The 26,279-nt window shown below is 43.3% G+C and overlaps 1 protein-coding gene across 3 annotated transcripts in view; it reads left to right on the top strand.

Moving 5' to 3' along the window:
* Nucleotides 1-26,279, top strand: part of grb10b (growth factor receptor-bound protein 10b) — a 61,929-nt gene that overhangs the window by 26,801 nt on the left and 8,849 nt on the right. For 2 of the 3 annotated variants that reach the window (XM_062398880.1, XM_062398879.1), the window contains exons 5-8: nucleotides 1,978-2,116; nucleotides 19,478-19,634; nucleotides 24,681-24,796; nucleotides 25,257-25,331. In XM_062398880.1, the coding sequence (XP_062254864.1) occupies nucleotides 1,978-2,116; nucleotides 19,478-19,634; nucleotides 24,681-24,796; nucleotides 25,257-25,331 (487 nt within the window). Of the gene's footprint in view, nucleotides 1-1,977; nucleotides 2,117-17,714; nucleotides 18,075-19,477; nucleotides 19,635-24,680; nucleotides 24,797-25,256; nucleotides 25,332-26,279 lie in introns of those variants that run through there. The other variant, XM_062398881.1, reaches the window with a different exon arrangement.

Raw genomic sequence — 26,279 nt, 5'->3', positions numbered from 1 at the left:
AGAGCATGGCTTTCATTAAAATAATCATATTTCATTTATTTTACTTAACCAGGAAATGTAACATTTTATCTCCTTTAACAGATCCTCTTTGCAAGTCAGGTTTGCAGACATCATATAGCAATTCCATACAATACAATGAAAGTATAGATATTAAATATATTCAGGATATTCAAGGATCAACCTTGGGCAATATTATTCAGACTGCAGACTTCTCCATCTATTATCAAGTCCTGTAAAAGTTACTTTAATATAATTTAAATTAATCCAGTTATTTCATCTCTTTAAAATAAAAAAAACTGAAACTTGCAAGTCATTCCAAACAGAGAGCACAGTAAACGCCATGACCCTTCTTCACAATTCAGTACAGGCTTTGGAGACAGTTCTGAGAGAAAATACAATTACTCGCAATGCTTGTTGTAGACACAGAGCAGACTATCAAAGTATCATCCACAATAAAGTGAAAATTCAAATTAGAAACTTTTTTCTTTTCAAAACTGGTAAAGTAATAAATAGGAGTGTTACCAGGACAGATCCCTGTGGTATGCCCCAGGATAAACTAAAGAAGTTATACATTCTGCCTGCACACCAAATCAAAACATCCAACACAACTCAAGCATGTAGAAGGTATCCTAAATAATATATACTTTATGAATGTATGAAAAGAGTAAATGTCGTAATAAGTCTACAGCAGTACTTGAGCAAGTGTACATGCGTCACATGCCCTCTGGTAACCGAAAAGTGGCACTAAGCTGTGAAATAACTCCCTCCGATCTTATACATTTGCACATGTTGAGTTGCACGTGCAGAACCTTTTTCTCTCTCTCGCCCTGGAAAAGAAGCCTCTCACTGTACACTCATCCCTCCACACCCTCCTAATAATTGGCTGCGTTTCCTCCCTGCTTCATATCTGTAGCCCTTGAATGACCCGTTCCTCCCTGTCACTACCTCTTTGTCTCAAACTACACAAGCAGCAGGAGAAAGGTAAAAAGTCTAATTTACATTAGTAGCAAGTGCAAACGTCTCTCTCAATTTAAACAGTGGAAACCCTTAGTCTCCCTGGGGGCATAGTGGTATGCATTGGAAAGTGGGCATGCACATAGACACTGCGGCAACAGGAGAATGGTTGCGTACATAGTGTACACACAACAGGCATTCACAGCAGAACTGGTGTCAGCTCCTATTATTCACCTTTTGACTATTTGATAGAAAGGGAGGAGGGGTAATCAGTTAATGGTATATTTCTGTCTTATGAGCTCTCCCTCTCAAACGCATCCACACAGACGGGGGGGGGGGGGGGGGGGGGGTCCTGGAGTTGTTATTATTCAAGCCTGACCTCTGGATAACCCTGTTCACCAAGTCAGATGGGACGACATCAAAAGGCCCGTTCCCTTTTGAACTCGCTGGGTTCTACAGAGAGAATGAATTTGACAGAGACGGAGAGAAAGATTCTCGTGCACTGATTGTCTAATCGCACCCTGGAGCTAGAATCTCACAAACTGACCCGCTCATTTTTAAATTATGATCGATTCCTGAAAAGTTTATCTTCAACTGTCAAATCATCGCTCCCCCTCCTCCCGGCCACAAGCTCACACTGTATGTGCCTAATTAAAAAAACTGCTTTAAAGTGATGTCTTGATTCAATATTTATACGTGATAAATATTGCAGAAAATTTGCTAGCAGGCTGCAGGGGTCTGTGATTTCCACTTGCCAGGAGACTGTTCATTACGGCTAGATCAGACAGAAACAGACATGAGCCTGGATACTGTACAGCAATGCTTTATTAATTCCAACTCTCCCCCGCACTTATTCCACGTGTCAGCACGTCTCATTTCAAAAGTTCTCTCATTTCACTTTTTGAGAGGCTGTTCCAGGGCACATGATGTGTTGATAGTCGGCAAACACATGCTAGTACCACAATGCATTGAGCCACCAACCCTTCAGCGTACTGTGCCTTTGTCTCCGTTTCCAATGTTCAGGAGGTTGCAGGAGGAGGAGCTGAGGACATCGTCTCTCCCGGCCATCCCCAACCCCTTCCCCGAGCTCTGCAGTCCAGCCAGCTCACCTGTCCTCAGTCCAGGGTCTCTACCTCCCGACGAACCCACCACTGGCATTTATGTAAGTCAAATACACTGCAGTGCTGGAGCTTCTTCTCTCTTTGGAACCTTTGGCATGGGGGGGGGGGCATTATTATAATTAAGTGTGGCGGAACTAAATCCAAAACACTGTCCCTCATACATTATGGGAGAGCATCATCAGATGTTTTTCTCCCTTTGAAAAAGAGGATATGAGACATCTGCTGATGTTGATTTCCTTTTATGTTATGCCAATAGACGAGACATGTGGGACTCCAGCGACTTATTTTGGTGGATGCAGATTTCGTATATCGTAAATCAGCTGTTTTTAGTGGTCAGCGCTAAGTGGTTAGACATAGGCAGTTAGGAATTTTCTTTTTTGCTCTACATCTGCCCCCATGTTTTGCCCATCTGAGGCACCTTTCCACTATAAACACCGACCTTGTCAGGACCAGTAGACCTCATGGGGACCAAAGCCTGGTCCTCATTTCTCGGTAATGGTTAGGTTATAGGTCAGATGGGAATTGTGTTTAGGTCAAGGTTTGGTATGAAGTGGTCATGGTGTATGTTAGGTATAAGGATTTCACTAGGCTGGCCACACTGAATGGCAGTCAATGCAAAGTCCTAATTAGGAAAGCTGCGCAAACGTGTGTGAGTGTGTGTTTGTATGTGTACCTGCCCACATGGCTGCATTTCTGTGAGCCTCTATGCATTTTTGTGTTCATGTGTTGACAAAGATTTAGAGACTGGCCTGTCTGTTCCTGGAACTCAGAGTCCCTCCATCGTCACTTTTAATGATCTTCACATGGGGCCTGCCCGCGCTGGTTACAGTAACATACCAGTTTACAGTAATGTGAGGGAGGACTATTTCTCATAAATACTCAGCCCTGGCTATGATCCTTGCCTCTTCTGGTCATGGCTCCTACACTGCACTTCCAGTGAAGTTGTTATGAGCCAAAATGCAAGTCTGAGTTTAATTTGACCCGCTCTCGTTTAAAACATCATCTCATATATCACTTGATGAATCGGTTAATCCGTTGCATCCAGTAAATGCTTAAAGTGTCGGAACGTTGCGGGTTTGAATTGGCACCTGTGACATAAATAAAGTTCTAAATGGTTAATGCTGGAGTCAGCCTTGAAGCCTCTTCCTTAAGGGCTTGAATTATTACCTGCAGAGTAAATTCAACACAGCGTGGCAAATCCCGATTCATATGGTAGGTCGGGTCAAAGATTAATGTCTCACTAAGTGGTTATGAGCTTTGTATTGAGTTACTAGCTGTGACATAACCCTGGCTCAGTGTGTCTTTTGAATATTCAAAAACCAGTTTATTCGACTGGGTGACCGTCGTGGGACTCAGATATCCTGTAAAGAATGTGGTATAGACCAGGAAGTGGAGCGGGGAATGGGAAGGGTGAAATTATTTCGGTGATCTTACAGTAATCAGCAATCAACTTTGCTTTACTCAACAAAACACCTCAGTTTGGAATGGCTAAATCTGCCTATGATATTTATTGCAGCTCTGGGCCAATATTTGACTTAAAACCAGTGTGACACTTATACCTACCAAAAACACTACACTGTTCTAGGAAGCTTTTTTAAGGACCATAAAGCAGAGACAACGAAATAACTGTCTGACAAATGTATTCATTGAAATGCATTAAAAATGTCAAACTGAAACCCTTTTGCGTCAATTACAGCTTCTGGTCTTCTTGGTTTAATATCATTTGCAAAGCGGAAAACCCTTATGGTTCTTGAGAAATGCAATCCACATACAGACATTTCTTTAATTAGTAGAAAAATGCATGTCAAGGCAAACCATATATAAAGAAAAATTGTTATGTGCACCACCAAACCTAAAGGAGATGTGATGCTGAGAATGCCATTGAAAACCAAGTTCCTTGTGTGTGTTTACAGTGCACACACATTCATGTTAACTTTTGTGCATCCTCCCAAGTTTATGGGTGTATTTGTGTGCCTGTGTATCTTTGGGAGGAGTTTTGTAAACTATTTACAATGTTGGAGGTGTCTGACCATTGTTGGTTTCCTTGGAAAGTTTGTGTCATTGTGGTTGTTCTTTGGTGAAAATTGAATTTAGCACATTTCCACTGTAAAAATCCAATCACACACACACATGTCTCAGGGGGTCCAGCAGGATGAGGAATGGTGGTAAAGCTGCTCTCTTGCAAATGTGTACTCCTCCCGTGAGTGGTTCAGATACCAGAGGACCTGGGTGATCTGTCTCCAGTTTGACAAGTGGGACAGTGACCAGGTACATTATTGTTTCCAGCTCACTCTCTCTTGTTCTGTGCCATTTCTTTCTCACTGTCTTTATCTGTCTTTGTCAGTCTGTATCTATCCACACGTCTCCCTCCACTCCACACAGTCCAGTCATGCAGCCGCTGCTGAGAAGTTTCTCTGTTTAGTTTACTGAATTTTCCGACCTTCGGGCGCTCACTGACAGACTCTCGTACTTGTGTCCCTCTGTTCCTCCTTACCTCACTCCTTGGCCTTTGCACAGGAGGCATGAGGACGCAGTGCAGGGGCTGTCAGGACTCACTGGGCAAGCTGTTTGACACGGCCATATGATGCCTGATTACGTCACTTTTCCTCTCTGTCCTCTCCCTCCCCGTCTTCCTTCTTTGTCCACTCCACTTGTACAGCCTGTCCCCTCAGCTCCTTACGTCTGAAATAAAGGGTGTTTAAATAACGGACACAGCATCCAGGCAATGCTGTGGAAGTGTTCGGATGCGTTTCCATCATGTCCATGTATAATCAACTGAAGATGCTGAAATTTCTAGCATCAATCAATCATATAACCCTTAATCCAAACAAATAAATTATTTTGGTTTGGGAGCTACAGGATGATTAATAACATAAAACAGGAAACTGCCCTCCATGAGCACTGGCACCATGTTCAGTGCAGAATGTGGGGAAGTGTGTGCAGATGGACACACATCCGTAAACATCCTACTTCCTGTTGCTGCTCAAGGTTTCTACAAACATAATCCAGGTGTTATGGAATTCTGAAAGTACATACATCTTTCCATTTACAGCCAGCTGGCCGAAAGGCAGGTAGTACAACCACAGCACTACTTAAGAAAATACTAGAAGCTGGGCCTGTGTAATCCATGTCGTGCAATGGAAAAACCTATACGAAGCCTTGAATGCAAGGCAGTTAGCCAGTATATCCATTAATTTTCTCGGTCTAGGATCTCTACAGCCTGTCCTCAGTAGTGCAATAGAAAGTGCTGTTATGTACTTACTTGGACACTCTGTTCCCAAAGCTGCCCCAGTCGTTCTTGTGTGGGAACACTGATTTGATCACTGGGTTGCCAGATTTTGTTGGATTTACTGTTCTTGGACTGGATGTCCTGTAGCTCACTGCGCTCTATGGTATGGCAGGATCCCCACGTCCTGTCTGTGCCTCTCTAGTCTGTGTTTCATTATCTTCCTATTAGTGTGTCTATCTCTGTGTGCCTTGGACTGTCAGTGTTTATCCCTCTGTCTGTCACATGGGTTCCCGTCGTCCCTCCACCCTTTTGTCCCCTCTTCTCAGTAACAGTTGAAATGAAATTCTCGTTGATTTCAGCCCGCCCACAGCGCAGGACGGTGTGTTCTGGGACAGTTTAGCTCACTCAATGAATACTGATTCACCCATGATGAAGTAAGGCGCCTAAAATAGAGCGTGGTGCCAGACAAGCAGCGGAGGTTGGGTTGGCACTAATAATGTTAGTGAACGGGCTGTTGGTGCTCGGTGCCAGCAGCGTTGGGCAGTTGCACAAGTCTGACAACAAAAAAAATACAACAGCTTTCTATATTATGCAGGTTTAAGCCCTTTATACTCTCTAGCATTATAGCAAAAGCATTTTATAATATTCCTTTGCCTTTGGTATTTCAACATGTTCGGCAGGTGAGATCACCTCAGTATCCTTTACGGTCTAATTCTCATCAGGATTATATTCATGGGAACTGCTGTGACACAGTGTCCCAGGAGGGATCTTTAACATTTGCTCTTATGATGATGGTGCTGATCACCTTTCCAACCCCGCTCACTCCTCCTTACACCTCCCTCTCTATCTCTCGCCTTCCCTCCCTCGATCTCTCTCTCTCTCAGCATGACTTTACCTCCAGTTGAGTCAGCCGGACTTCAAAGCTGTGACACCCACTTATCAAAAAAGCATTTTGTGAATGCTGCCAGAATCGAGTGTTCTGTAGAGGTATAATTTAAATGATGAGCTCAGCAGCCTCCCGGCAGCCTCACAGCTTGTTGAAATCATGCAACCTGTTTTAGAAACGGGTCTGAATGTTAAAACCATTACTCCGGGCCTTGAGTTTGACTGAAATGTAGTAAAGTGAGTATATGATGAGGAGCTATGATGTCTGCTTTTATCCAATTACTCATGGTGGCCCAGAAATGCATACCCAAGAAAGGTGTGGTGCAGTCTGTGATGAAACAGACAGCAAGTCTCCCTGTGCCTTTCAGCGTCGTACAAGCTGCTGACGAGACTCGTATCATTATCAGTGCGGCAGATACGCTGCAGAATATGAATGTTGCACATACACTTAGTCATAATGATATTCTGCCCCAGCAGCTGAAAGAAATCTGATAAGAATTTATTTGCCAAATATAACTTCACATTACTAAGAGGCTTTTTGCCCCCCCCCCCCATCATGTCCCCAGTCCATGAAACACTGCTGTGGGAAAATGTGAGGCACTGTGGATTTGGCTTCAGTAGCTCTCAAAAACCATCCAGTCGTTAAACAGAGAAACTTTAAGCTTCAATTTCAACATGCATTCAGTGATATCTTTGGCGAAGGATGTCAAAGAACGGTTTTGCAGAAAGTAGCCATCTGCTGCAATCAAAAATATCTGTAAACCCATGACAGTTTGTTGAAAGAAACTTAGAAGTGTGTAGAGGTGAGGGTAGATTCGGATGATAATTACCTCCATCAAGGAAGTTATGTTTACATTTCTGTTAGTCTGTCGGTCTGAAGCAGGATCAGAAAGAGCTACTAGACCGATCTTATTTATACTTAACCCAAGGCTGGGGAAGCAAGGAAGAACCCATTCGTTTTTATTCAGTTCTTAAACATTGTGAGATAGGGCCCTGTCCTTGACAGAGGTATGTGCTCTCAGATAGTCCTTTTTGTAGGTTTGCTTGCCTGATAGTCACTATGATTATGCAAATACAACTTGGAGGAGTTCCCACAATGTACACGCATTTGTGACTGTGGAGAGAAAATAATTGGGCGATTGTTGGTATGTACAGGTACGGACTGTACTCTACTGAATACCATTTTATGTTTTGCCTGTGATCTTCACTTTGCGTGACTGATTCACTTTACACACACTCATTTGATCCATAGATAATATAAAGTCAGAGCAGCTTCAAAATGCAAAATCCCCCAACTGCCAAGCAATCTTCAATAAATATAATCTTAAACTTTTATGTACCAAAGAATTTTCAATATAACAAAGCAGCCTTGACTTAATTAATAAACTCTTGAAGCATTTACTGTGGTTGCTGGATTTAAACTAGAAACACCCGCTACATGCATGATGGGCATCGATCCACCCCTCCTCGCACTCCCTTAGCGTTGAAGCATGGCATTCCCTGGCTGCCTCCTTCCTGAATGTTGAAATTACTCCAGGTCAAAGGGCCGATTTTTCCACTGTAAACGGAAAAGCAGAATGGAATGCTGTCGATGCCCAAACTGTTGGCCTCAATGTGTGGGAACATCTGTGGGTCTGTGCATGTTTGTGTGCATGTGTGTGTGTTTAATTTTTAAAACAAGTCAGGGTGTTCTTATGAGGAGGTTCAGTTTGGTGTATTGTGTACATATGTCCATGTGTCTAATGTATGTGTGGGGTTAAGTCAAGAATAAGCTGAGGGTGTGCGTGTGAGTGCGTGTGTGGGTGTGTGTGTTTGTGGGTGTGTGTGTTCTGCTTCTCATTGAACTGCTGATGTGTTCTGCAGGCTGCACTGTTCCGAGATCAAAGTTGACACAGCGCCATAAATCTGCTGGCTCATTCCAGCAGCCAGACTCCATTTAAATGGATCTTAAAGTGCCACAGGGAACACACAAATAAACACAGACACTTGTTGACTAATCACTAACTATTCACACTTGTACGTTTAGAGGTTTTTAGAACTGCTTTGTACCTCTTTAGGATTTTTCCAGCTTAAACACTGATTTGTCAGGACCAGTAGACTTCATGGGGACCAAAGCCTGGTCCTAATGAAACTAAACATTAATCCTGAGGTCCTGGTTATGGTTAGTGATTAGAAATGAATTGTGGTTAGGTTAGGGTTTAGGTATAAACTGGTCATGGTTAACGTTATGGAAAAGGACTTTTTTTAGGCTGTCCACAATGAATGGGAGCTAATGGACTGTCCTAATGAGGACAGCTTCACAAACCTGTTGGTGGGTGTGTGTGATTTAGACTGTTAACACTTGGGTTGTTTTTGTCTTTGTAATTATTTGTAATTCATGTGAAAATAAATAATGCGCTCAAACTGGATGCTTTATTGAGCTTGTGTGTGCACACGTGTGCGCATGTGTGTGTATTTGATGCATGCAGGCCTGGATCATTATTCCCTAAAATGATATCAGGTCTGTAAACCAAATGCTCTCTCTCTCTCTCTCTCTCTCTCTCTCTCTCTCTCTCTCTCTCTCTCTCTCTCTCTCTCTCTCTCTCTCTCTGCCTGTGGGACATACACACACACACACTCATTTGCATGTTATCTGATGCTCTTTGTGGCAGAAGTAGAGAGAGCATGCAGGCTGTACAGTAACCCTTTGTCAACATACATGTCCATGCTCACTCGCTCTCTCACACACTCACACACACATTGCGTTGGGGCACTGATTGGATTTGCAGCGTTCTGTGCTGTGAAATACAAATTGTTCTGCTGCTGCAGAACAAATGTTACCTGGAGGAGAGCCAGGCAGGTTGTGGTGGAGTCAGGAACATCTCATGTGTCAGGGCCATATTTATCCCATCGCCCGCTAAATGGAAACATGCCTCGACCTGCTAGCTAGACCTGCTACTGCCACACAGAGACACGCCACACACAAGCACACGGCCTGCTGCTGAATGATAAGACAGGTGAGGAAGGTAAGCTGAATAATGGCTCGGCTGCCAGTGGAAAAAGACACATGGAAACAGATCAACATCTCATAGCTCATGCAAACAAACCCATTGTGGTTATGTGAGACCTTGTTTGTGAGTTTGAATATTTACATTAGCGTTGCTTATAAAATGCAAAATGAGCTAAATACAAAAGTCCCCAGTATTAGGATGATCCTGTTACATGCTAAATTCAATTACATGCTTCCTTGTATAAAATAGGTCAGAGTCACAGCCACATTTGCATCTAACATCCACTGCCTACACTGTAGCAGGGAGCAGAGAACAGAACTTGCCCTGAGCATATGAAAAAGCCGCAGTTTATAAACACAATACCTGGGTCTCAATTCAGGAGCATCGTCCTTTGGAAGACACCGTCCACCCGTCCCCCAGAGGCAGCGTAGACCACAAAGGGTGAACTGAAACATTGTGGCCTGGTCTAAAGAGGCTTTCCTTGACCTAGTAAACTAGTCCAATCCTTATATGTGTCGCCTAGCAACAGAGCTGAAGTTGGACGCAACAAGAAAGTTTTAATGACCAATATTTGTTTGTTGACACTCTAGGATTGGACACTTGTTTTGCATTGTAAAGGTCCCTAAAAACTACAGTCGAGGTGCTGTTGACCAAGAGACTGTATGTGAATGTAGTGATCATCCGTCAAGTGTGTTCACAGTGCAAACTGTTCTTCAAGTAAATATAACTGATGGATAATTGAAACTGAGGACGCCATGAAACAAACAAGCGCAGGTACAGACTCCCAAAGTAGCTTTAATACCACCAGATAATCAATAAAGCAATCAGGGAGGAAAGTCAAGTAGTAGATATATAAACGTATAGGTTTGTTTTTCATCCCAGCATTAAATTATGTCACCACAGTTTATATTTCAGTGATAGATTTATGAGGGGGATCCCAATCAGGGCACTTTATATTGTTCATTGAGGTAATGGAAGTAAACCACAAGCCCTAAATTTTCGAAAATGGTTAATAATTCATCCGGTACGTGGTTTATTTCTGTATCAAATTGAACTAAATAAATGTCTGACCGTGGAGCGTGACTGGACCACCCATACAGGCACTATAAGGGGTATGATTCACCTTTTTAATGGTCCATCCCTCACTCCTCGTCCCAGAGGGCAGAGCGGTGTAAGATTAGAAGCCACAACTTTCACCCGGCTAACAGGGCAAGATCCCATTACTCCTGCAGCTAATGTTAATCCCTGATAGCGCTTGCTCTCTCTCTCTCTGTGTGTGTGTGTGTGTGTGTGTGTCTCTGTCTCTAGTGGCAAATGACTGCAAAGGAACATTGTACAGTTTCAGGTTTAGTAAATGACAAACTACTCAGATGTATAACACAACTTTGTTGTCATTTTGAGTGTATGTTTTTGTTCGCTTGCATGCATGCACATGCATAATTGTGTGCAGACAGGTGTACACACATGTCCTCGTCTGTTTATGCCCATGTGTTTCACAAAGAGAGCAATGTGTTGCTGCGTGCAAGCATTGCATCTGGCCAAAGCTGAGCAGAGCTGTTGGACTCATGTAGGTCATAGAGACTGCATCTCCGTCTCCCTCTCTCTCTCTCTCTCTTCTCTCTCTCTCTCTCGCTGCCTACCCCCTGTCCTCAGTCTTTCGCTCGCTCTCTCTCCCTCTCTCTCTGGGAAAGTAGGACAGCTCAGATTTCTGAAGCTGCTGCTGTTAAAAGGCAGGAAAAGAGGTAGGTATGAGAAGAAAAAAGCTGGAGGATAGAAAAATTGACAATAAAAAAAGCTCCCCTGTTATAATTAAATGTGTAACAGTTATGAACGCTTTTTAAATATTTCATCACATGGTACCCTTTCTGTTAATATGTGCATTTTTTGGAAAGTTTGAAATGAATCTGTCATGTACCAAGTGCAACTACTACTGGAGGACGAGAAAAGGATTCTTCAGTTTTTTTTTTATCATGCTGTTAGAAGTATGTGTCTATTCTCCCCAAACTTGATAATCAAACATTTATTTATTTATGTAAGTTTTGTTTCATGGATATCTGGCAATACGAATATTTAACCGTGGCCAAGTAGTTTAGGGGAGGGGGGGCTTCTGGGGCAACGGACAGGAACCGGCAGTCAACTTCTGTACTTTTTGGTAATGTATTTTGAAAATATAAAAGACCTTGATCGAAAGAAGAAATAAGGATCCAGTCAGTAGAAAGAGAGAGGGGGACAGAAGATGCTGAGATCTCCAGAGCAGACCGCGTGTCATTGAGGACAGTTTGTACTGAACTGTGGCACATACTGTCTGGATGGAAAATGATTGTATATAGTTGCCTGTGATGCAGAGATGAGTCCACTTGTATTACTCAGGGGACACATAGACCTGTAGATATTTTTCCCTGAAGTGCACAATGTGTAATTTATTCCCTGCAAGAGCTGCTGTGAACATCTACTCAGTTTGTTTCTCTAATAACATAAGATCCAGGCATCCAGCCACAAAAATATGAATATTTGAAATGTATATGTAAAAAACGATCCAAAGGAGGATATGACCTCATTGACGGGGCAACTTTATAAAACTGTTAACGTTAGTTTTAAAACCTGATTCTTAAGGTTTGAAATTGTTGTGCTACTTTCCTCTGTTAAGGAATAAAAAAAATCAGGACAGATTTCCACAGAACTTGTGGTGAAAGGATGTGGTAGTGGAGTGTTGAGTCAAAGTATAACTAGAATGTGGGTGCAAATCCGGGAATAAAAAACAAACTTTCTTTAATATTGTGGTGTAGGGCGTTAATCCCTTTCCCCAGGAATTAAATCTTGAAATCTTGGATCTTTGTCAAAGTAATCAGGCAGATTTCTAGAGTACTGATATTTTTAAAATGCCAAAATAAATATCACTGGGTCGTTCTTTTTATATTTTAATGCAGAGAAATGCTCATTATAACTTAAATGCAGTTAAACTCAAGCATTCTTCTGTAAATCCTATTATTCAATAACTTTATTATATTCTAATAGAGTAGTTTTTATCACAGAATAACTTCAATTGTCTTGTGAGAACAGTAATTTTGGGCTCATGCCAACTAAAAGTTTCACCAAATGTGTAAATCATAAATATGAGAACCACACTGTCATGTTTTCTCGTCGAAACCTTTTCCTCACATATTAGACACATGAGGCCACAGTGCAACAGCTTTCCCTACAACCAGTGGAGGATTTCCAGTGTATTGCCATAATCATGCCAGTGTCATCCTTTGTTTACACAATCATAAACCCACCCCCCACCCCTCCTACCGCTGCCCTCCTGCTGTAATTGGACAATGGCTGCGAATCAGCAGTGTTCTGAAAGGACATTTCTTGCCTGGGGTTTTGCTGGCAGTCGGCCCCGGGGCTCAATTAAGCATCCGCTCCCACTTTACTCCTTTGGTAAAATATTTGGCTCCATGCGGGTTGTTTCTCAGCAGGTAGCCACAATAAATAGAGGTGACACGGTTATTACATCATCATAAAATGGAATAAATGGCCTTTCACAAGTGTGTTGCACGTGCAAATCTAGTTTTATTAAACAAGGATGTGGTTTATCTTTTAACCAACGTGTATTACCCGTTATGTAATTCACGATACATAAATCAAAGAGGAATGAATGAATATGGGGCTAGGACAACTTTTAAAGGGGATATTTACTTTGAAACATTTTGAAAAAAACTGCTTAGAACAAAATGTGATCCTGATATTATGGTCAGCAGTTTATCAGCAGTGTCGGTAAAGCCTGCATTCTTTTGATTTTGTTTTAATCTTTTCAAGACAAAGGATGGTCCATAATCCGACCATTTGGCCTCTGCCTCTGAGATTCCTAATATGTTCCTGGTGTGAGAGATGCGTACGATTAATTTTATTTATGGCTTGACCTAAATTTGTGCTACCAAAACTGCACTGCTAATTAAATTTCACCTGGCTCGTCTCCAGAATCTTCCAACCCTCAACTTGCTGAACCTGAATTGGTGTTAAGTCTCCATTGTTTACCGACAGAGGCGTCTCTGTGGACTAACTAACTGCCCGATATACAGGGTATGGTCTGATGCATGGCTACACAGTGGCAGAGATGGCAGCCTGCCACTGTACATGACTTTGTATTGTCAGTGTGTGCTGGGAGTCTTCTCCTCCTACGTTTCTCTCTATACATCTCTCTATACCATCCCTCCCTCTCTCATACCCCCTCCATTCCTTCGTTCCCCGTTCCCTTTTCACTATTACCACTAAATCCCTCTCTGTCTTCTTTTGCTTCGCTGAGCGCAGATAGGCCTCTGTGTCTTGGGTCTTAATTTGATGCTGTAATTGGATGACAAGGGACGGTTCACGGTCTCGTCTGCAGAGTTGTCTTGGCTGTTGCCACCCACTCCTGCTGACTACAGGCGCTGAGCGGGGACGGACAATTGTCAGGGACTCATTCAGGTTTATTTGTGTGTCCACCACATCACCCGGCTGTCATTTTCCAGGGTGGCCTGGGCCACACACAGCACCCCAGTACAGTCAGAGGGGCTTTAAGAGGCTACTCATTGATGGGAATGCAAATGGGATGATGTTGTTACAAATAAATTGAGTTGAGACTATTATTGGCCAACTGATTAATTGATCAGGCTCTATCAGGAAGTCTTGCAAGTCATGAAGTCTTAAAACCATGAAGCTTGATCATACAGTGAATTTACCTAAGCTTACAATTCAGTTTCCTCCCTCATTTAGGTATTCAGTTTGTTAAATTGAGTGTACACCCCACTGCCAGTATCAGATCAGTGTCATTTCCCCCTCACAGATGTGGAGGATTCTCAACGGTTACGGTTGATTTAAGGGTTGTGGTTAAGGTTAGTGTGAGCCATATTTGTACACAGCTCACCCAGGGCAGGAAAGTCCCTGCTTGAGTTCATCTGAAAAAACGTCCCCGCAGCGTGAGTATTCCGGGAGGAGTTCAACTGGGAGCTGGCACCATTGGTGAATTTACAATTAAGAAGTTTGTCTTGCTGTTTAGCGTTAAGTTTTGTTTTTCGTGATGCTTTGCCTCTGCGGTTTCAGGTGTTATCTATGGTGCCTGTCCTTTTTCAAGTACTTTTCAAGTACATGGCCCACACATAATGGATCCTAATGTGTGTGCCGGCTCGTACGCCCAATGACTAATAGTCTTTTAGAATTGCAGTCTGCCACAGTAACTCCGATCTGATGTAATGGCTTGTAATTCCTACGTAACAGCAGCGGAACTATTTATAAACCAGCAGCCAGTTCTCAGTCAGATGGATGTGTGGATGCGTGTGAGCTGCTGGGCAAGCACACACATGCTTGTGTACACACTTCAGATCGCACAAAGCTTGTCCTCATACAGGGCAGTTTACTTTCTTTTTGTTCAGTCTAGTTTCTGTTGAGTCGTCTCGTTGTGTGTGGGTGTGGGTGTGTGGGTGGGTGGGTGTGTTTTATTAGGTGCAGAAACCGTAATACACACAAAAATGTGAAATATGTAGCATATGCTGCAAAGTGTGTCGGTGTGTCTCAGGATGTGCGTGCATGAATGAGCACATCTGGATGCCTGTGTGTGTGTGTGTTTGTGCTCTTGTACAGCTTCTTTTTGAGGACCATGTTGAGTCTACAACCAACGGAGGACATTTAAAGATTCTAACTTTGTGACCCCTTTTTATGGACTGTTTGGGGGTTGGTTTTAGGGTAAGGGTTAGGGTTACAATTAGGTTTATGTTAGGTTAAGGGTAAGGGTTAGGGTGAGGTATTTATTTGGATGATTAGGGTAAGGGTCAAGGCAATACACTATGCCAATCCGTGTCCTCACTAACATTAGCTCTACAAACGTGTGTGTGGGGGTGAACAAAAAGCATGTTTGTTACAATTACAATGATAAAGCATAACAATTTAAGGTGAAGACATCTTTAAGGTTAGGTTTCGAGTTAGGCAAGTAGCACTCATGGTTAAGGTCCTTGTGGGTGTGTGTGTGTGTGTGTTCCCTGAAGGATTACATCACATGGCAGTTATCAGACCTGAGTCCTCAGAGGTTCAGAGGCCACTACTATGCTCTTCCATTCAAATAAGGACACAGTGAAAAGTATTAGAAGAAGATTTTTTGCTTTGTTTCTTTCTCTCTCTATTTCTTTTCTTTACACCTTCCTTTCTTCCATTCTTCCCACCTTTTCCTGTGCCTCTTTTTTTAATGCTCTCTCTATTATTTCAGAAGAAGACAGAGAAGTAGAGTAGGTCATTTGAAGTGTGTCACTTTGTCACATCCGTTACTTTGCTTTCTCATTCTTCTGCTCCACATGTCTCATGTCTTGTGGTATAACCCGTCTTCAAGATAAGGTTACCAAAGTGACTGAAGGATCCGCTCCAAATTGTTTCCACATTTGGTCATTTGATTTGTTTTTGTGTGAGCGCAGCCAATGGTAGTCGTCATCTGAAGGTTAATATCACCAGGCACAGTTCAAGATGCTATTATTCCCATCAGCTGATAAATGTTTCTCCTCAAGCTCCCTCGACCTCACAAGCTTTCCCAGCATTGGTTTTATTGTCACCACACTTGTGCATTAAGTACACACAAGCCGTATTGACTCTGTTACACCATTGGCAAACATGCGGTTTTCCCGGCTCCTCGTTGACTACACAACAGAGGCTGTGACATTTGATTGTCTTTTCCTGTCAACCAGACATTAAAAAAATTGTCAGATTTTATCCCGGAAACTTTCGAACAAATTTATAGTCAACAGGGGCTGAAACTTGTGGACCGACCAACTCTTCCAATGACACCAAAACCTGTATTGCAGCATGTGCGATCTGAGCGGCCTTATTGGGGCTTTCCCCCTCTGGCTGACTAACTGTGACGTAGACAAGGGTGTGTGTCTCAGTCTGCGGGAGCGTGTGAGTGCAGTGGCATGGAGAGGGGGAGGGGGGAGGAAGACAGCTGTGCAGGGGTAGATATGTAGTTAACAGTAGAACGCATTCATACTACACATTCTGCTGCGCTGTGTCACCAGACAGTCTCGTGCACCCACCCGCTCTCTCTCTCTCTCTCTCTCTCTCTCGCTCTCTCTCTCTCTCTCTCTCTCGCTCTCTCTCTCTCTCTCTCTCTCCCCGCTCCATTCCTCCTTTTCCCTTCACTTCTCTTGTCCGTCTGTCTCCTCTTTCTCCCTGTCCCTTGCATACACCCACGTATGAGCATGTGTGCATGGGCAATCACACACACTTCTCTCTTGCGCTCCCCTCCCCCAGCTGAAAAAACTCCCCCCTGTCCGTCCCTCCACCCCCTCCCCAAAGTTTGCCACTGTAGTAAATGAAGTCGTGTCTACTCTGACTTTATCACTATTTCCTCCCCGTTTCTCAGAAACCGTGCATATTCCTGGATTGCACTTCATACACAGATGTATGAGCGCCCATGCACGCATACACTTCCCCTCCAAAAAAGAAGCAGAAAAATAAAAGAAGCTGGTGGAAGGAGAGCATAAAGCTGTTCTCACCTCTCCCAGTCGGGGTGTGTCAAGGCTTTTGTCCGTCTGATGCCGTATTAAATATCTGAGTTAAAAGGAGAAGTGTGTGTATGTGTGTGTATGCGTGTGTGTGCAAAAGACTCCAGGATTTTTTTGTTCTTCAGAGAGAAAGAATGTTGGCACAAGAATAGCCACCAGGGGAGGAGGAGAAGGTTGGAGTGCTCCAGGTTTGTTTCATTTCATTTGCTCTGTAATGAGTCCTGTTACTGCTGCGAGAGGCAGGGAGAGACTGCAGAGTTCATAGTTAAGCCACAGGGAGGGAGGGAGGGAAGGAGAGAGAGAAGGAGGAAGTGAAGAAGGGAGGATGGGAGGGAGAGGAAAAGAAAGGAGAAGACGCTAAGAAAATCCTACAAGCCAAATAACCCTCTTGTGAAACCCGCCGGACATTTTGGAAGCGAGAGAAGTGGCAAACTTTTCTACCCCTTCATTCCCTCTTCCTATTTCTCCTCCTACTCCTCCTCCTCTTCTTCTCTGCCCCACACCCTTCTCAAATGAAGCCTCTGGTTTCGAGCTCAGCAAAGGAAACTGAAGCAGGGAGCTCGCAAGAGGTCTGAAAAAGTTGGCTGTGTCTGTCCATGACTGTGCGTCTACCGGGGTGGGTGGGTGGGTGGGTGTGTGTGTGTGTGTGTGTGTGTGTGTGTGTGTGTGTGTGTGTGTGTGTGTGTGTGTGTGTGTGTGTGTGTGTGTGTGTGTGTGTGTGTGTGTGTGTGTGTGTGTGTGTGTGTGTGTGTGTGTGTGTGTGTGTGTGTGTGTGTGTGTGTGTGTGTGTGTGTGTGTGTGTGCGTGCTCCCCTGTGTGTGCATGCACGAGCCTGGGTCTGTGTGGGAATGATTACATCAGCCTGCTGCAGGCTTATGATTGGTCGCTGAGCGTGTGGTTTGATTCAGTGTGCCTCAGAGCCTGTGGCTGAGGCTGTAACCCTTTGTGAGGGGGAGAGAGAGAGAGAGAGAGAGAGAGGGAGGAAGGGAGGGAGGGTGAGAAGGAAAGATAGTTGTCAGACTGAGCCGGCACTAAGCACTGTTCTCTACCTGCTAACATCCGATCGCTGACTGTCTCTGTGAGCTGTACATACACAGCTTCAGGTCACACTGCAGGCAGTGTTCTTTTTTTATTTTCAAACAGACAGAGCCTTCAGCAGCCTGGAGAGACTGACGGATCCAGGCTGTGTGACAGGTAGCACTGTCAACTGCCCAATTTTGTATCTCTCTATCCGGAGGAGACAAGGCAGCAGAGCAGCAGGCTTCTGTGCTGGTGACTGTGGGGGACTGAGTGTGTGTGTGGTGTGTTGGTGTGAGTGTGCGGGGAGCCAGGCTCAGTCCAAAAAATGCCTTCGTGTTCCCCGGACTGCTGCCTATTGCGGGCCGTGGAGGTAAGATCTCTCTCTGTCTCTTATCTCTCCTCATGTGTCTCTGCCTCTCCTCCCCTCCTGCTCTTCTTTTTTTTTTTTACATTTTAAGTGCGTTTTCCTTTGAAGTGCTGCTGTGTTTAACCAGGGGCGAGAAATGGAATGTGTAAATACCTGAAAGGCTGAAGAGAACTCGTCTTTTTTGTCAAGGTGTGAGTCAAATACGTCAGTAGCTTAGACTGATTATGGTTCCCTTCGCTTTTTTGGGGGGATGGATGGAGCACGTCCTGCTCAGTTTGGACAAACTGATGCTGCGTCTTCCCCTTATGATATATAATGTGGGAAGCATATGCATACATTACATGTGTAAGCCAGTAGGCTGGATTTATGTGGAGGCTAACAAGGCTGGATTCCACTGCAGGTTAAGTAGGCTGCTCTAGTTTTCTCTGTGGGCCATGAGTTATGTATCCTGTGAGTGTGACTGGTTTCCTTGTGAAAAGCCAAAGTGTGGATACACTAAGTGGACATCAATTTAGGACTGTTTAAGCCAACGGGGAAGAGGATTTTATCAACTGGATCACAGGCTGAATACAATAACGGGAAGCTTATCTACAGTATATGCTGATAAATAAGATCTAACATATGTTTCAGCAACTTATACATTATACACATTATACTGTATATACACATATAAACATACAGTTACATATTTGCTTCAGAGTAAACACATTTTACGTGTTGAAGTCAGTATTAATGGAAACAAAATGAAAACAGACATTTTTCATAAATTGTTAACATCTCAAACAGTTGTACTTCAAAAATCATACTCTTTCTGATATTCATTCTGTTTATTATTTTATTACCGGCCCGATTTCAACATTATTAAGATTTTCAATGGTCACTAGATATTTGTGTATATTATTATTATAAGCTTTGATTGGAAACACTATGCTTTCATCCCTGTTAAACCACAGATTCCACCCATTTGGCTGCTTCTCTGTTCACCAGCAGATGCTTGTTATACACCACAGTATATTTGCTGCTGTATCACACCAACAAGTTGCTTTAAGTGCTGCTTGTCTGTGATTTCTAACGCCACAATTGCTGCGCAGTCCATGCTTTTTCTATTGTGTGGCATAATCACAGGGAGTATGCCATAGTGTATGGGGTGCTATATACGATAAATACTGCTCTAGAGTTTGAGGAAAATTGCCGGCATCACCCACCTATTAGGCAGGGTTTTCAGAAATGGTTTGTGTTCAACAGCTTCATCACGACTGTGTTCATTTAACTGGAAAAGTGAACAACCGTTCATTTTGTGACTTCGATGTCTTTTTTAATTATCTGCTCTGTTTTGTCATTTTACCCAACTCCATTCAAATGACCTCAAATTCATGATGGCTGAACCGTGTTTTTTCTACCCACAGATTGTGAAGATCTTCAGTGAAGACGGGATGTGTAAAGTGGTGGAGATCCCGGCCGACATGACAGCCAGGGACCTGTGCCAGCTCCTGGTTTATAAAAGCCATTGTTTGGATGACAACAGTTGGGCACTTGTTGAACACCACCCGCTGCTAGGACTAGGTAAGGGGCAGACACTGTTCGCATACACACAGAAGCCCACATGAACACACATGAACACACATGAACACACATGAACGGACACTCGCTCTCCCACTCGTCCACACAGGCGTTTGCGGTCTTGTGGATAAGCCGAGCCACGCGGCGCAGTCACTGGCACACGCAGGTGTACTCGCTCGTAGGAATGCATACGTCCGTGTCCGCATACTGGGTACACACGGTCCAGCCGCACATTCTCACGCAGGCATGTTTTCAAGCATGAGTGCATGTGCATACTATACAACATATGCACAAACGGAGCGCAATGTTCAGTGGTCTAGTCAAGTGCAACACAGTGGCTGTGTGAAAGGTTGCTGTAGAAGTAGAGAGAGAGAGGCAGAGAGCGCTATGTCATGATGAACTGAGGCGGACAAACACACACACACACACACACACACACACACACACACACACACACACACACACACACTGAGCTGCTTGTCCCTGAAAAAAAGACAATGTAGGTTAAAGGTATTGATCAGCTTGTGTGCGAAACCGAAAGTGGTGGAGATAAATAATGCATTACATGTGAGGTCATAGTTGCTTTAGGACTGACGGCCCAATGATTTTGTGATTCAGCAGTGAAGAGGCGGCCGAGAGTTGAGATGTGTGAGCTAACTGTGCAGTGGTTTCATGAGATTGACCTGTCGCTGCTTGAAGTGGAGGCTGATAATTAATAATCCCAAACCTCAAGACGGCTGATGCTAATTGCCTGAGTCAATGAAAGATGATTCCGGTTTCCTGAAGTTACTGCATGGAAGTAATCAGAGACGGCCTTTCCAAAGTGTAGCAATCCTCACCAGCAGATAGTACCCCATCGGTTCCATCTCATAAATTAAACAAACCCAGCCATTGATACATTTGGCTGTTTTTAGACTTTCCAAGCATCGCATAGTAATTTGGTGTTGGTGGTTTTAGTGTTGGTGGTTTATGAGGCAGAAGGTGACAGAGAGGGTAAGCAAGAGGATCATATACAGTTTGACATTCGAAATATATCACTTATATTTTTAAATCTGTCAGGCTAAAGATCCAGTACAGTTCTGCTCCAGTTGAGTTACCTGTGAAGAGAGATTGTTATGCAGAATATTATGTTGCGGTGGCTTTTTTTCAAGTGGAGCGATATGAAGGGCTCACAGCGGAAGCCGGCACATGAGCAACTAAAGGAAAAGCAGGTGATAACTGAAGGTTATGGATTCAGAGCTGCACTGAGGTAACCGTAACAAAACCCTTTTGACGACTTGCACTCGTCTCAGTATCAGCGTCGGTGTAATGTTATCGATCGGGTGATATAAATGACACGGCAGAAGGGTGATGGAGATAATTGAGGTGGCGTTTTAAAGGATATTTTTAATAGTCAAGGTTCTTTAGGTTCTCTCCTGAAAATAGAAGCTCCATCGCTGCACCAGACAGCGAACTCTGAACTTTGAATGAAGACGGCTCAACCTTCTCAGGAAAGTGAAATAATATAGTGGTGGAGGATTTCAAATTACAGTTTAGGGAAGAAGGGAAGATGGGAGGGACGACATGTTACACAGCAAATCCTTCATATAAAGGGGAATAAAGGCATATGTATATTTAGCTTACTGAGCTTGGCACTTTTTTTCAAGGGAGGCGTAAAAATGACACAAGGAAATACTGTAAAAAGTAAACAACGGTGATAAAAACCCCTGCTCAATCAGGGAGTTTTGAGAAGTTGCCACATTAAGAAGGAGAAGGGCTTTGCGTTTCTGTCAGGGCGATGTTGTGTTAGACTTGGCACCATCGCAGTAAATTTGGAAAGCTGTGGGCAGCTGAACGTTAGAAAAACCCAACCTCCCCCTGAGGAGAGGGCGATTATAAAGCACTTATGGAATACAAGTTGAGCCTGTGCTCCACGCTCATGTCTGTACAGTTTAACAGATGTGGGAGAGGGGGGTGTAGGTTTTATATAGTGCAGTGTGCCTTGTAGTGAAATCAAGAGAGGAAAAGAAAAACATATGAAAACTCAGCGTTTCTGCCTTTTCAACCAGACAACTCGCGCAGGTGTAGTCTCTGTTTTTCTCTTGGATTTACAGTCACATCCACACACACACGAGCTTCTGCGCCACAATCCACCACCATGCTTTTTATATATAAATATATATATATATATATATATATATATATATATATATATTACATTATTCAAAGAACAGGTCCCACGGCTCTAACCTAATATTTCACCATCCATCAAGATCTGATTACATTTCTCATCAGGGCTGCCAACGCCATGCTGCCAAATACAGTTAAGCTGACTCGTTGTGAGTGACATCATTTTTGGCTCAGAGTAGCTCTAATCTATTATAGCTCTTATTCTATTCTGGCTCACCTGTACTGAAACCTCATTCTGTTCAGGTCCGGGAGAACTGCTCATCATGTTCTATGTTAAGGAATTTCAGTAAATTAGATGTGATGAAACAGTAGTTCAAATTAAAGGTGTGTGTGCTTGTGTGTGTGTGTGCTTTTGTGTGTTATCCCCTTCAAAACCCTGCAGACTCAAATCACCCCTGATTGTGCCTAGATTGGTTTTACGCTTGCACTCAGATTCTGCTCTCGGATTTCACTTCTCTCCTTTCATTGGAAGTGTCAAATTTCCCCAACCAACAGGGTGGCAGGTGTGGCGTTGATAAATGAAATTGTCCCACACGCGATCTGCTGGACTTCTGAGCCATAAAGGTGACATTATTTATAGTTTGTGCACACCGACAGGAAGTCAGTGTTATGGTAAAGTCGTAAAGGATGGGAGTGCTTAAACCCGGTTAAAGTAACCACCCTTACAGATCACTCCAAGAGGTTAAACTAAAACTTTGTCAACACTACACCTGACATTCTATTGGTTGGGGAATTGAGTTGTCGATAAAAAAATCTTGAAGCAGAAGAAACAAATTCAACACATTTTCACACATGCACAGAATTAGCATGAGAGCCAGGAGAAGAGCTGGAGCTGGAGCACAATCTGTCCAATCAACAAAATGTCTGAATGCAAGGGTACAGTATGAGTGCAAGCAGAGCAAAGCAGGGGCTATTAGAGTGCAAGCGCAAGGGGTATATATTAATTGCTTATAAAATCTGAAACTGAAAGTCCTGCTCTCAAACTGAAACACCACACTTGAAAAAAGATGTGGGAAAAAACTATAGAATTCTTCATATTGTTTTTGTTATTCCTGTGTATATATAGTAGTATTGTACAGATGTTTATGTATATTTATAACAGTAATTGAGTGTTTCTGACCAATGATTTGGTTTATAGCTCTGTCAGTTCTGTTTTTGCTGTATTTTTCCTATAATTATCAAAAGTTGCTTGTTGTAAATGTAAATTCCTTCTCCATTAAGTGTTGACCGTTTTATAGTCGTCTGTGTATGTTTAGTGACCCGCTGGAAAACCAGAAATGCGTTTGGGAATAAGTGTGTTTAGTCATTTGAGGTGAGTGTATTTTTTTATTTCTTTTACAGTATGAGATGAGTCAGTTCGTGAGAATCCTCCTCGGGTGTTAATGTGCGTGTGTGTGTGTGTGTGTGTTTGTGTGTGCACAGACTGTAGGTCTGCACTGCACATGTGCCGTGACACTTAATGTGTGCACATGTGGTCGGGCGGTAGACGAGAATAGCCATTTGAGAGAGACCCCGAACAATAGTGTGTTTGAATAGAGAAGCCTATTCCCGTACACCGCTGCCCACGCCGAATGGGATGAAATGGCCCCTTTGAGATAAGTGACACTGACCTCGACTTGTCAGCGTGAAAAAAAGGTTAACAACTCCGGGACAGTGAGGTGGTGTTGCCGGGGTGAGTCACTGTCACGAACATGAGTGACTCATCAGACAGACGACAGGATGAAGGGAGGGAGGAGAAGAAGAGTCGTGACAGTGTTTGGGAGATTGTGACACAGGGGAAAGAAGAGGAAGAATGAGTGGGTACGTGAAACTAGATATTGTTGTAAGAAGTGGTCAGTTTTCACATCGGAGCGAGGTGTCAGACCATAGAAGTGGTGCAAAAGTTTGTTTAACTGTAATTAAAGCTACCGGGGAAAGAAAAGGATGTATTTTTATTTTAAGAAAACTTGTAAGGCTGTTGGAATCGACTGATTCATGTCCGGTTTCTGCATCGCACTCAGGGAATATAAATCACCGGGACCCCTGACCACATTTATTCACGGACACACTTTGAGCTGAATCACATCCTCCTTCCATTCACATCCACTGAGTGCGGCCTCGGTCTGATCATCCGTCACAGCTGGTTTGATGAGCACAAACCATTGAAACCAGTCTGCAATTTAAAAGATCCTTCCAGGCCACCGAGCATTTAAATGAAAGCCAGCAAAGTTTTGGAGCCGTTGAGGCACATCGACCACTTTCTTTTTTACGCTGAATACAGTATCGCCTAAAATTATATATTAACTTTAATCTAACCTTTAATCATATAGAAGATTGCTGGTGCTTAAAATACATCAAGGTGGTGGTGTTTTTTTCTTCAACTTTCTGGTTTCTGGCTCCTGAGAAATGGCCGATTCCCCCCCCCCCCCCCTTCAGATTATGATATCTGCAAGAGTCATTACAGAGTTCCACTGTAAAAAAAGAACAGTGTTTTTAATATTCAAATTAATAACTCTATTACCATGAAACCTTTATTCTTTATTCTAATACTTTTTCAGATATTCATATTAATATTCACCCATCTGACAGGATATCTTATATTATTATTATTATTATTACGTGTAATCATGTTGTATCCGCATTGGCAATAACATATGACTGCTATTAATTTCCATATCAGGGTATATTTAGGTTTATACTTTTTATATTATTATGTGTTGGTTCATTTATTGTTTGTTTTAATGCGCCAAAGAAGAGCAGCCCTGCTAATTTCAGGGTACGCAGAGTTTACAATGATAACGTTTATTTTATTTTTTCTATTATTACTTCAGCCAGCCCGATAATCAAAATTCACAGTTGTAATAATCTTGCTCTTTCTCTTTTTTCCCCGTCTCGCCTCAGAGCGCTGTCTAGAAGACCATGAGCTGGTGGTTCAGGTCCAGGCCTCCATGAGCAGCGACAGTAGGTTCCTCTTCAGGAAGAACTATGCCAAATATGAATTCTTCAGAAACCCCTTGGTAATTGCTGCTGCTAAAATGTTTCTTAACATTCATGTCACTCCTGACGTCCTCTTGTTGAAATAGGCTACACCTGTAGCCTGTAACCAAAATTAAACCTCCCTGTGGATTACGGCTTTGCAGTTTTTTGATCATTCTAAACAAAAACTGCAAAGTTGCGACTACAAGAAGAATAGTTAATGACTGCAGATATTTTTACGTAAACACTTGCTAATGGTATTGGTTTGCTCTTAATAATGCAATGCCTGTCATTTTCAGAGATGAAATGACAGGCATGTTCCTAAACAAAAAAATGTCTCTACTCGTTAAGTGATATATATTATGACAGTTGATTGTAGTAGTGACATTTTCCTGACGATTCTTCTTCTGTCACGAAATCCTTACACACTGTAATTATCCACACGGTGGCTGATCGTCTCCGTCTGCCTCTAATGCCGCCGTCTTCTTCTTCTTCCACCAGACGTTTTTCCCGGAGCACATGGTCGCGTGGTGCCAGGAAAGCAATCGAACGATTCCACCATCCCAGCTCCTTCAGGTACATGGAACACACACAAGTACACACCCACTTTCTCCTGTGTCTGACACACACACAGCTCGGTTTGTTGCACAGTCAGCACCCGTTACATACTGTACAGTCAAGCAGACATACCTCACCTCTGACCCTGAGACAGCCTGTCTCGTCAGAGCCTGCAGTAATAACTACTGTTGATCCCCTGTTGACACACGACTGTCTCGGCACATGCACCGCAGGTCCGACACTTCTGATGGATGGAATTAGTCAGTCAGTTATAGAACATGCTATTCTTCACCTGCCTGCGGTGTGTTTGCTCAGTGCACATTCTCCAACGTGTGTCAAGCTACTTCTCCGCCTCACCGACCGCTCCCGGGCCAAGTAGGACAGATTTCTCAAAACACGCAAAGAAGAGAAAAAGTCCAGGAGGAGAGCAGACAAAAAAAGGTTGTTGGGACTTTGAAGAGCTTTGGTTTTAATGGATGGAGGGTTTACATGCAGTCTGGCTCTCTCCTGTATCATGTAATGGAGCTGTCAGAGGCACAACCACAAGGGGAATCCATCCCTTCATCCTTGCCACTCACAGAAAGCTTTTAACTCCCCCCGGCTGATCACATAGACGTTTCGCTCCATTGTGCTCTACGCAGAGGAGTCAATAAATGAATGGGGATGATGGGGGGGGAGCCAAAATTGTGTCAGGAATCCCCAGTGTTTGACTTCTTCTAAACACAAGATCTTTGCACTCAATTAGAGTGCTGTCCAAACCGGGATGTTTTATGACCCGAGCCCGAGCAGGTGTTGCCGATGTTTGCCGTTACGCAAGAACCATATGTCAATGCAAAGCCTCAAGGTGTAGAGGCTGAAAAGTAAAACTGCTGGAACTCTAGGAAAAAATGCATGATGAGGCCCATTGTGAGGCTGTTTCCAAAACACTGGGAAAATGAGCTTGAGCGTCCTCTGGAACTGGTTACC

The sequence above is a fragment of the Platichthys flesus genome, chromosome 11, assembly GCF_949316205.1.
Source record: "Platichthys flesus chromosome 11, fPlaFle2.1, whole genome shotgun sequence".
In the NCBI taxonomy this organism is placed as follows: Eukaryota; Metazoa; Chordata; class Actinopteri; order Pleuronectiformes; family Pleuronectidae; genus Platichthys; species Platichthys flesus.
The sequence above is the reverse complement of the archived record's forward strand: the minus strand, read 5'-3'. Positions and strand labels throughout refer to the sequence as shown.